At 39.0% G+C, this 12,725-nt stretch overlaps 1 protein-coding gene across 1 annotated transcript in view; it reads left to right on the top strand.

Moving 5' to 3' along the window:
* Positions 1-10,660, top strand: part of HMGN3 (high mobility group nucleosomal binding domain 3) — a 32,885-nt gene extending 22,225 nt beyond the window's left edge. The window contains exons 2-6 of the mRNA XM_035901496.1: positions 1,350-1,400; positions 7,049-7,078; positions 7,710-7,757; positions 10,041-10,154; positions 10,275-10,660. Of these exons, the coding sequence (XP_035757389.1) occupies positions 1,350-1,400; positions 7,049-7,078; positions 7,710-7,757; positions 10,041-10,154; positions 10,275-10,406 (375 nt within the window). The 3' untranslated portion in view covers positions 10,407-10,660. The remainder of the gene's footprint in view (positions 1-1,349; positions 1,401-7,048; positions 7,079-7,709; positions 7,758-10,040; positions 10,155-10,274) is intronic.
* The last annotated feature ends 2,065 nt before the right edge of the window (positions 10,661-12,725 follow it).

Genomic DNA, 12,725 nt, shown 5'->3' on the forward strand with positions numbered 1-12,725 from the left:
CCCCCCAGTGGTTTAACTAACATTTCTCTAGAAGACCAGCATTAGAATGGCCAGGTTGATACTTTGTTCTTGTGAAGAAACATGTTTGTGCCTAGTTTTCTGTCAGCGTCTTGGTGTTTTACTGATACTGTTCTGATGGAGGAGATGAGATAAGGGAAAGGTACTGTTAAAGCTTCCAGCTGAGTAAGCCTGAGGCACGAAAGGTGTAAAGAAGGTAAAGAAATCACTCATTTCAGTAATGCTTTTTTGGTTCACCTTATCACATCTCATTGCTAGTTAAGTTCATGTTTGGGAAGAAACATGTTAAATTTCTCAGGGATTTCAAAAGCCCTGGTAGAGCAAACCTCAGATTTCCACTTTATACTGTTGTGCTACCAACTGCTGATTAGATGGAGCTCCCACTGGAGCCTGCGGATGCTTTAGTTAATTGGCTAGAGGGACCACTGAGGGATGCTGTGTGATGTGATGTGATATGTATGTACTTGGTGATGATCGGTCCTTGTGTTCTTGCCTGGAAAATCTAGAATGGCTTCGGTACAATGCTGCTTGTAAATACTAATGTAAATTTGCCAGGCTTCTTTAAGTTGCTGCAGTGTATAGGAAGAAGAATCTTCACTGTAATCTTTGTTTTGCTGTTCCCTGGATGATTTTAAGTCTGTAACAGAATAGAATCATCGAATAGTTTGGGTTGGAAGGGACCTTTAAAGTCATCTAGTCCAACCCCCCTGCCATAAGCAGGGACATCTTCAACTGGATCAGGTTGCTCAGAGCCCTGTCCAACCTGGCCTTGAATGTTTCCAGGAGTGGGGCAACTACCACCTCTCTGGGCAACCTGTTCAGTGTTTCACCACCCTCATCGTAAAAAATGTCTTCCTTATATCCAGTCTAAATCTACCTTCTTTTAGTTTAAAACCATTACCCGTTGTCCTATTGCAGCAGGCCCTGCTAAGAAGTTTGTCCCCATCTTTATTACAGGCCTCCTTTGAGTACTGAAAAGCCACAATAAGGTCTCCCAGGAGCCTTCTCTTCTCCAGGCTGAACAACCTCAACTCTCTCAGCCTGTCCTCTTAAGAGAGGTGCTCCAGCCCGCTGAGCATTTTTGTGGCCCTCCTCTGGACCTCATGTCTTTCGTGTGCTGAGGGCTCCAGAGCTGGATGCAGGGCTCCAGGTGGGGTCTCACCAGAGCGGAGCAGAGGGGCAGAATCACCTCCCTCGACCTGGGAGGCTACACTTCTTTTGATGCAGCCCAGGGTATGGTTGGCCTTCTGGGCTGCAAGTGTGCACTGTTGGCTCATGTCCAGCTTTTCATCCACCAATAATAAAAACACTGACTTAGTATTTTCTTTCAGTCTCCAGAGGGTGCTGAAGGCAAGGATGCAGCAAAAGTAACTAAACAAGAGGCAAGTATATTTCTTTTTTCTTTTTTTTTTTTTTCTTTTTTTAAAAATTTCTTTTGGTATGTAATTGTTGAATTAATTAACATATTTAACTGTCGATCTGCAATCTTGCATATCAGAAGACTATGCACTGCTCTGGCACTTCTGGCAAGGTGTTTTCAGTGGGAACAATGACAACCATGTTTGTAGCTTATCTGGCATAATTTGGGTTTGTGCACTGAGGATTCATACAACTTATTAGTACACAAAAGAAATTTCAGAAACACGTACGGCTTTGATAGACAGGCTCTGGTGGATCTTGTGGCAACAGTGTAGGATGTCACTGCCTGGAACTGTTGCTCTGTCTCTAGCGAGTTGGCAGAAGAGGGTTAATGCACACACCTCAGCCAGTCTACTTCAGAACTATTCTTAGCTTAAGTGACTGATGGAAGGGTGTCTTGAATTAAGATACCAGGCTCTAAACTGGAGCAGCTGACACATTTGTGTGTTTTCTTTGTCTGAATTTGTTTTAAGGGCACAGTAACTTCTGTCAGAGAAGGCAAGGAGGCAGCTGGTGATACCTTGACCTCTACAGTTTGTTTGTCACAGCCCTTAATGTGAACTTAAAAAACAGGTAGAGAATTATGGGGATTCATTTTATTAGGTTGTCATCTTTTGTGGCAAACGAAGTTAAATCAGGACCTTGAAAAGAATGGGTGAATATTTAAATGAATTAACAATTAATTGCTCTTCTTGTGTAAATCTTTGAGCATATTTGAATAGGAAAAATAGTCTAATGAATTTTTACGCTTTCTGAATTGAGAAGTTGGTTGTCGCTCAGTCCAGTAGAAGAAGATGGTACGGTGGAAATGTCAAAATATTTCAAGCAATAGTAAAGTTTACAATAAGCCTCTGAAAAAAAAACAGAGTAAAAAATAGGTCTGGGAGGAATCATTTTTGATACCTCAGTATCTTCCTATGGAATTTTCTAGAAGACAAATTAGTTTGTTTTTCATAAAGTATGGAAAGGCTGATGAAATCATGGTAAAAATATAATCTCATTTGTTCTGAATGAATTTTTTTTCTCTGCCCAAGTTTAAATATTATTTCTTCAAGAGCCAGAAAAGTAAAAGTTCCTTCCCCAAAAAATTTGAGACCTGATGGCTAAAATAAAGAGTAGACATCAAAAAACTTACAGAAATACACAGGCTCTCTGGAGAGAGCCCGCTGACTCTGAAATACAAGGGCTCTTGGAGTAGTCTTCAGTCAAGATGAGATAATAGTGACTGTTGACGCTATGGGGGGGACACCAAACAAACAAAAGAGGAAAAAAAACAAAACAAACCAAATTAACATACTCTTGGTAGATACGCCTGTAGCTCTTGGTATGTGAATGAGGAAAGTAGTTGTAGGACTAGATTAGAAACTGTGGGAGCTCTTGGAATAGGTAGAATTTACACGTAGGAAGGGTGGCTTCAGTCTGAGCCAAACCAGACCTATGTGGATGGCACTGAGGAGATCTGGACTATTTTAAACTAAATATCTGAGGGGAGACTGGCAAGTTCTTAAGAGCACATAGGGCGAAGTGAGAGCTCCCTATCTGTTACGGATCTTTAATATTTCTCTAGATTAATTGTATCAATAAGTACAGCAGAATCCTTTATGTATTGCCAAGCCATGTGTGAGTGGGGAGTGTACACTGTAGAAATTGTGCCAGGTATCATCTGACCACAGTAATAAAAAAGTGGCAATGGGAGATCAGAGAGGCTCTGAGGACAGAAAGAGAGTTGATGGAGATTTCAGTTACACTTCAGAGATTTGGTAAAAGGCACGGGATGGCATTACAAAGACAAAAAAGTTAAAACTATAAATGCTTGCTTCCTGGAGGAACAAATCAAAGGACCAATAAAAGGATAATCAGCTCTTTATTTGATCCTCAGTAATATGTAGGAGCTAGTTAAAAAAACAGTTGTCAGAGAACTATTCTGTAATTGTGACCATAACATATTGAGGTTCATCATCCTTGCAGGATTGTAAGTGCAAATAAACTGTTACGGTAAGAATTGATATCAAGAAAGGGAATTTTATTAAAAATGAGAGACTATTAAAAGGAGCAGCTAAAAAGTTTAGTGGTTTCAGATGGCAGAGGGGCATAGTGGTACGTCATGCTAGAGGCTTGCAGAAATGCATATGATTTTTCAAAAACCTCCACACCCCACTCCACCCCCCCCAAAAAAAAAATTCACCAGAATGACTTAATAGCAAAATAAGGGAAATTTATTATTTTTGAAAGGTATTTTTTGTATTGATGGGAAATAATGAAGAAAGGAGCAAACCCTCCAGCATGGCAAACGTGAAGCTGAAAAACAGTAATGCAACTTCTGCTATGGAGAATTCTTAGGGAGGTTTCTCACAGTGGAGCCTTTTCTCAAGGGTATAGGGTTGGAGGACATTCTTTAATTGAGTGTGAGTGAGAACTAGACAGTATTCACCAGCAATTGCCAAACTGTTAAGCGCAGTATGTAATTTACTGCTTGCATTGGCCTCAGTACCAGAGTAACTGAAGGTGATGAAATGCTCCCAGGACTTTAGATGAGGGACTCTGGAAAATAAAGCCTGTGAGTCTAACTTGCAAAAGTAGTTTAGAAAAGAAACTGTATGTGCATAAATGTATAATGGCAGAGTCGATACGGATTTTGCAGAGGGAAATCAGACTTCAGGCAGGTGAGTTGTGTGTGGAAGTCAACAGGTATAAGGATGATAACATGCCAATTGAGATGGTTTACTTTACGTGCACGTAAAGAACACTTTTTGATAAGGTTACCTGAGCAGGTTCTTAAAGAAACTAAGCTAGCATGGATTAAAGGGAAGATCTTCCTGAGAGGTGGTAACAGATAAAAATATGAGAAGAGAGTAGGGAAGAAGTAGCTAATTTTCATAATGGTGGAGAATTATCAGTGGAGTATTGGAAGGAAATGTGTTGGGGCTTGTGCTGCTGAATATATTCATTTATGATCTAGGAGAAGAGGTACTGGAGAAATGACAAAGTTTGCTGAAGTTTACAAAAAATTATCACAGTCATCAGAAATGAGAGAGACTGAGAAGGGTGTAATGTTACTGGTAACTAGGTGACAAAATACCAATAGAAATTCAGTATGGAGAAATGCAAAATAATGGGGGGGGGAGGGAAGATACAGTGACCAAATCCGCTGTTAATCAGGGGTGAGACTGCGAAATCACAGTGAATACTTACTAGAAAATGTCAGTTCTTCTAAAGAAAAGGTAACTAGAATATAGGAAAAAAGACGAGAGTGTGAAACATCAATGTATCACAAGATCAATTTGTTGTGCTCCCAGATGTGGGACTCCTAAGTGAAGTTCTTCTGACTCCTCCTTAAAAAGGCCGTGATAGAATGAAAAGGATACCAAGTATAGTGGGACAAACAGGATGCAGAGCAGCTTTAAAAGAAAAAACCAAACCACAATCCGGATTTTCTAGCATTCTTGACTTTTTATGTAACGGAGATGTGATAAAATCATCAGTAACACAGAAAAAGGCAGTTAGGGAATTATTACTCATGTAAGCCTAAAACAAGAGGAATCTAGTGAAAGTAAGGGGCAAGAAGGTTAAAGACAACAGAGAGGGAGGGGTTTGCTTTTTCTTTTCCACACAGTGCATAATCCTATTATGGAACTCTTTGCTACAGGATGTTATGGAAAGTGAAAGTGTTCATTAGGCTATTAGACAAATTTATGGAGAAAAATGACCCTTGGGAACTATTAAACACATGATGTGGATATAATATCCAGGTTGGAAAGTTCACAACGGTAGATTGCCAGAAGCTGGCGCAGTAGGAAAGTGCAAAGCGTTGTTCTGCATCTGCTCCATTTCATAGACTCTTTCCATAGGTGTTTGCTAGTGGGCCAGTGTCAAACTGGGAGAGCTGCTAGTTCCCAGCTCAGACAGCTGTTTGGAGGGGGACATGGGTTCTAAACACACATTAAAATGTGACCTTTGCTGACTTGACTGCAGTTCCCTCCTTATAATCAGATAATGCAAAATGCATACAAACTCTGAATGGGGATTAAAAATACTTATCCATCAGGCATTTTTAAAGAACTGAGGGTTAATGCTGACTTTCTTAATGGCAATACAAGCCTTCTGTGAAACCAGTCGTGAAGCAGGAACACTTGGGGAACATAGAAGAGAATTATAATTTATATAAACCAATATATTAGCCTTTAAAAAGTAGGTGTTAACATAACATTCCAATGCCCAAACACTGGAATCATCAGTTAAGAAAACAGATTTGTAAACGAAGATGCCTTGAGCTAGGAGTTCTTTGATCACCTGACCAAGTGAGATGCTTTATTTAACCTGTTGTAAAATAGTGCTAGGCTGCTTAACAAGCAGTTGATAGTCTAAATTGCCAAGAAAAGAGAGGTTTACTTTTATTTTTTTTTTGTTAATGATGCATAAATATTTAATAACTGAAAATATCTCTAGGTGTTTTTTGACAAGAATTCTATTTTGCTGGACGCAGATCTGAACTATTCATTACTGCTTTCCATTAAGAGTACTTAAATGGCTCCAATGAATACAAATTACTGCATTCTTCAGATATTAACAACAGCTTTTTCCTGTTGCAAGATCTGTGGAGCCATGTTTTTTCAGCTCAACATAAAAGCTTAATATGTAATTAAGAAGATTTTTTTTTTATTAATTTTTTAAGCTGTGTTACAGTGGATATTTGTTGCAGTTGAGTTGTCCCTTTACTTTGGCTGCAAGTGTGATTCCAGTTTTATGACATAAATGAAACTAACTCTGTTTGATAACCACACTGTGTAACTGGACCATGGGGTCATATGTTTTAATGAATGCAAAAATATTGTGAACCAACTAATGAGCTTACAGCTTTTTCCAAGACTTAACTCATCTTCAGTAATACATTTATGACAAAGAACAGAGTGAAATCAAATTTAATAAGGCATGTTGAAGTGATAAAGAAAGGTGGGGGAAAGCCGAATATCTGGCTTTCTTCTTTCCTTTTCAGAATTGCGCTTAAAAAGAAGAAATAAATTCTCCCTCTAATCCTGCAGCTGTCTTTGTGCACCTGGACTCTCAGACTGAGTATGGGGAACTGAGGAAGTGGAAGGACTTAGTTTCATGTTTTGAAATTTTAGCACTCTGATATCCTCTAGGGAAGGGTGTTAACTTTATTCTGCTGTTAATCGGATGGTATTTTTACCTGCTATTACAAGTAGCATCTGCTAGATTATAGAAACATCGTTCTAAGTATTTACGATAAAGGTTCAGTGTCCTGTGCCAGTCTCAAGCTTACTGTATTTCTGAACCTTTTATAGAGCAGCAAGGGACTCGGAAGTGCTTGTAAAATACGTGTGTGGGGGATGATATTTAACCATATGGAGATTTAGACATTATAATTTCTGAACAACTTTTATCACTAACTTTCACATCACTTTGTCCCTTTAAAATGTTGATAGTTCAAGATGAAGATGATGTGAATTGTGTTCAGCAATAGAGACTTCTTTTGGTAGGGGTGTATTTTATGCTGTCACCATGAAATGAGTGATATTATGTTGCTTTGGATACTGTTTGCTGTAAGCCTATAAAAATGTTTTCTCCTTTTTTTTTTTTTCTTTTTCTGTAGCCCACGAGACGATCAGCAAGATTGTCAGCTGTAAGTATGTATAACACCTCTTGGTGTATACTTTTCTAGGCACATATGGTTTCTCAGACCAAACAGGTTGGTTATATTTTGCTTGATTATTCTTGCTGAGGGATATTTAAGAACTCCAGAGCTAAAGTTATCTGTGTTTTCTTGGTTTCAGGTTTCAGGTTGTTCTGACAAAAGATGTATTTCCCCACCTCAGTGCAACACTGTGTTACGTGCAGTATTGACTTCGTACCATTTTGCAGGCTGATGTTAGTTGTGGAAGTGCAACTACTTCTCTGGGAAGGAGAAAGAGCTGTCCTTCAAGGACTTCATTTGATGCCACGACTAGTATTTGTTTTTAGTTGCTCTTCTCTGTTAGAACGTATCTGACTTTTTGTTTTGTTTTTTTAATAGTTACTACTAATCTCCACGTTTTACTCTTCGAATGACCCTCAAATTGCTTTGGCTCCTAGATGAGTAAGCTAATGAAAATGGGTGTGTACAGTGATGAGGTGCATTTGTGCATTTAAGGTTTTTCAGTCTTTTTCTAGATGCATACTAATGAGGAGGAAGTGAGGGAAGGTGTGGGGTGGAGGTGGCTTGCTGCCTTCTGGTAATGTGTCTAACACATTGTGCAACTGAAAATGTTTTACAGAAACCTGCTCCACCAAAACCTGAACCCAAACCAAGGAAAACCACGAAGGTAAATACTCTTCTTTTTAGTTGCTGTCATTGTAGCCAATAGTAAGCAAGTATACTCCTTTGCATTGCAAACAGTTCCAATTCACAGCGGTTTTGTGAGGCATCGGCTCCCTTGCTCTGCCTGCAGCTTCCCCCACCCCCTGGGAAAAAAAAAAAAAAACAACCAAATTAGATCATTCTTTTCTTTCTGTTCCACCCCTTCCTGGCCTCATTACTGGCCCAAACAAAATGTCTTGCCTATTTGATATGCATACCATGTTAGTTTGTAGTCAGTTCCTAGTTGAAGAAGAATCTTTACCTTTCCTGAAATGTACAGGTTTGGTTGAGTAAGCTCTACCTGAGACCCAGCAATTTCTACAGTGGGATTTGAGATTACTCCGTGCCATCCCGTTTCCTTGTCTAGAGGGGCAGTACTTAATTTCATAGTGAGAAACTCTTATCTGTTCTTGAAGCCTGGCCGTTGCTGAGAATGCACAATTATAATTAAAGGTGAAATTAAATGTATTTAAATTGAATGGTTAGGGTTTTCTAGGCCAGTTACAGTCAAATTAAAATCTTATTAGAGTCTGAAATACCTTTTCAGGATTTCTGCATATAAATCATGTACTTCAGAAACTGTAGATTTATTTGTGCTCAAGGGGAATGTTAAATAAGAGCAATTGCTTTATCAGAAGAAAAACGTGCTGGAAACTGAGTCTAGCACTCCTCACACTTGTATGTTTCAAGTCCTTTTATTGGTATCTCAGTTGGGCAAGTATCAATATACAAAGTCCATGTGTCAAAGTAAAACTCTGTGACTTTGAACACTGGATGATTTATCAAATGGAAATTGCTGAGTCTGTCCTGCTCCCCTCTTAGAGAGCATTAATAAAGAAGGGAATACAGTAGCTTCTGTAGCTTCATGTACATGTTGCGAAGTGAGCTTGGTGTTATGCAGTCAGTCTAAGCTGCGTGAGAGACATCTGAAGCTCATTACAGGCGACTTGAATCCTTTATGACATTATTCTAAGTAACTTCTTAATACAGGAATCCGCTTTTTTTCCCAACTAACTGGATGACATTTTAAGGAGTATATTAATCTTGGTCTCCTACACAGAAAATAGCAAGCATGTACTCTGAGCCTGCTAGGAAACCACCGAAGATGCTACAGATTTGAGGTCACTTTTAGTGTTAAAAGTTTGCAGATTATAGGTTTACGAAGTCAAGTCTTTAGCTTGTTCTGTCGTAGGTGAAGAGTTAGGACTATACTCACAGTGCCAATAAGCATCTCGGTGTGTGTAACATTGAAGCTGAAATTCAGGCTGCCCTGGAACTAGGATTACCATCCTTCCCTCCTTACCACCTCACTCCTGCATGGGGATTGCTGGGAGAAGGTAGTTAATGAAGGGAGACTGACCTTAATATCCCCGTTCACAGCTACTTTTGCCATTTTGCGTGGGGAATCTGGAGCAAATGATTGCATGGACGATCTCCACAGTGTTTATCAGAACTACTTTAAATACGAATGTAAAATATTCAGTGAAATGCCATTTAAATTATATTCCCATTGCACTTAAAATACTTAACCTGTGTCTCTACTAGCCTTAGATCACAAATATGTACATAGAGTAAGCATTAAAGGAAAAAAAGTAGACTTCAACATATGAATTGCTTGTTTAAGAGCAAATCTCCAAGTGAAACTGTAGCTGTTAGAATAGTTCCTTTTGATAAATTCTCTGCTTTGTGTTGTTGCTGATGGAATTTTATCAGTGTTTGCCACCCTGGTGTGTTGGTTGCTTCTTTCGTTGACATGGAAGGAACATCACAGATGTTATCAAACTAACAAAAGGACAGCCAACAAATATGCTTAATTTTTTTTAATCTAATTTAATACTTCATGTTAATCGAAAGTGTAGTGCTGTTACACAAACAGTGTGGTGTTTGTGCTTGGCTGAATAAGCTTTCAATCTACTGTAATTGGATTTGTTTGTACAGATACCTTGTGTATACCCCTGTATATACAGCTCAGCTCTACCGAAATAGTGTGGAGGGTTTTTGTATCCCTGTAAAATAGCAGCAACAATAAAGAGGCAGACGTCAGCGTATTCTAGAAATTTTGAGAGTCTCTGTATAACTTCTGAGGACATAAATTTTCCGGGTAGACTTTAGCTGGTTTTCCATTTTGGTCCAGCACACGCAGCTTGCCAAGATTTGCTTTTTAGTTCATGTGAAGTTTTTTTGATAGAGATGTAGGGTGCTGGCTACTCATACAGTGTCTGTGCCCATGTTTTTAATCTTCTGTCAGAAGGAACCTGGGACAAAGGCCAACAAAGGTGCTAAAGGGAAGAAGGATGAAAAGCAAGAAGCTGCAAAGGAAGGTACTACACCATCTGAAAATGGTGAAAATAAAGCTGAAGAGGTACTTGCCACACACATCCCTCCTGCTGATTGAATCAGTGCTTTTTTTAATTATTCAGCCTTTCAGACATTGATAGCATGTTCATAATGTTTCTTTTTATTGCCCATAATGTTATTGCAGATTCGCATCTCTCGCTCCACTGTTAGTGTTTCAACATCCAGAGGTGCCCCACCCAGCACACTGTCAGTAAAAGGGCAGATTGAAACAGTGAAAGTTGAGGGTACGGTAGAGCGTTCAGCATGTGTGCAGTGAATAGAAACAGATAGTAGTGTGGTGCTTTTCAGTATGAACGATGGAAGCTGACAGGTAAGGCTTGTATTGCTTTTGAAAAGCTGGGACCAATAATTCGAGAGAAGTGTGTGAATGTACCTGTTTCGTTTGTGTAAATGTAATATGGATGCAGGTTTGAAACCAAGCTGTTGCAAATACGAAATCGGAGGAGTGAGGGTCGTTGGGGTATTTAGGTATGTGATGGCAATTTACTATAGTAATTGGTTTCTTTCTTTCTTCTCCACAGGCTCAGAAAACTGAATCTGTAGGTGACAAGAATGAATGAAATATCATGAAAATTTTGGGTTGATTTTATGTACCTCTTGGACAACTTTTAAAAGATATTTTTATCAAGTATTTTGTAAATGCTAATTTTTTTAGGACTATGATAGTTGACATATTAAACTGTATATGAACATTTCCCTTCTCATAACAGTGCTTTTAGAAATTCCCGTTGTTGCCAAGTAATATAAATATCAACTTAATATTGCAAGGTATGTGTAAAATTGGATCAGCATTCCATACACTTGCTTTAAGAAATTAAGTCTTGTGCATATGGTGATGTTTTTACTGTGCGTATTTGAATTTTTCATGCAGTTTTTCTAGAGCAATAATCAGTGGTGCTTTTGTACTTAGGGTTTATGTGATTTTAATGAAACATGGATAGATGTGGCCACCTGCTGACTATTTTGGGTTCTTTTAATGGATTAAAATAAAAGGTCTCCTTGCCTGCAAAACTACAGCCTCCTAATGTTTTCTCTAAATCTGAGGAATGCCTTACTCCTATTTTCAGCTGTTACTGTACCTCCTCAACAAGGGAGACTGAATGATTTAGCAGCAGTTGTTTTGCATGCCGCCTGTTTGCTTTTTTGCTGATGTCCGATTAAAAAATACCCACGCAGGAGTAGCAGGCTGGGATTTTTCAGTGACCCACAACTTAAGGGACTTACAGATACATTCTTCACAGATACAGCCTTCAGATACACTGTCACAGGGTGAGTAGCGTTGCCATCCCCTGTCAGGATATTGTGTCTGTAATGAGCTATCAGTACCGAATGAATTGCTTGATTGATAAGAGACGTACAGTAACTTAAAAGTAGCGTTGTTTCTACCCTGCTCTCCTTTCTCTAACTTGCATCGTACTCTGTGGAAGCTTTTCTTTCTATCTGCAGCCTCAAATTTAATATAAATAGTAATTGCTGTTCTGCTTCAGCTGAGGACAGTTGTTAATACACTGAAATCGCTGTTAAACAGCGCTACATATTTGGTACCTGGTAGAAATGGAACAAGGAAAGTTATTTTTGAGGTGATTGTGGTGATATGGTGGATTAGCTAATGATTTTTTTTTTTTTTTTTTTTAGTGTCCTTTTTTAACTCTGCAGCTCATTCTAAACGCCTTTTATAATTTTTCTCCTTCTCTTTTCTCTAGGGGCCCTGGTATTTCTATTGTTACTTCTGGGATGGGAGGGGTGAGAGAAAAGATGTTCCCTGTTCTTCAGTAGCATTGATTTTGTATTGCTCAAGTGGTGGCCATTATGTCTGAGGATACCTTTTGCTTGTTCAAGTCAATAAATAAATGACTGTTGCCTGACCTAGCGTTCTGTTTATTCTTTGGGAAGAAATCTGCAGTTGCCTTTTTTAATTGAAACAGAAAAGAAGCCAAGCCTCTCCATACTCAGAAATTGAAGACTGATTACCAAAACCCTCTATGCTAACTAGAATAGGAGTTCAGACCTGCTTTGAGATAAATGCCACTGCCGCTCTAGCGATAGGCTTGCTACAGCCAAATAGGAGGCCGTTCTCTGCATCATGAACTTGGCTTCGGAAGAAAATTTAAGCTAAGTCTCCACTTTTGGTGATGGCAGGCAGAGGGCTGCAACAAAACTCGCAGCCTAATGAGAAGGAAAGTCCACATTGTTACTCAGTGATACGTACTTGGTAGTCCTGCACAGGACTTCTGATTTGCTTTCTGATGGACCCTGATGAAAGTCTTGTTAATTTAGGCACTACAGTCATGGGAAGTTTAACTGGCTGAACTTTCTCACAAAATCGTCAAAATGATGTATCTAAGTGTTTGTCAATTTATGGGTTTATCACTCCTGTGAGAGGAGGGGCTTTGTATACTCTAATAATTTTGTGTGGATAGCCGAGAGATTAGTTGCCTAGTCCTGCCTAGACAGCTGGAGTTCTTGAAATGACCATTTTAGCTTAGATTTAACTTAGGCACGAGCATCACAAGACACTGACACATCTCTGGACGGTCTTATTTTAGGAGACCTCCTTTCACTAAATGCCTAAAAG

Source organism: Egretta garzetta, unplaced genomic scaffold (genome assembly GCF_000687185.1).
Source record: "Egretta garzetta isolate BGI_Z169 unplaced genomic scaffold, ASM68718v1 scaffold9, whole genome shotgun sequence".
Taxonomy (NCBI): domain Eukaryota; kingdom Metazoa; phylum Chordata; class Aves; order Pelecaniformes; family Ardeidae; genus Egretta; species Egretta garzetta.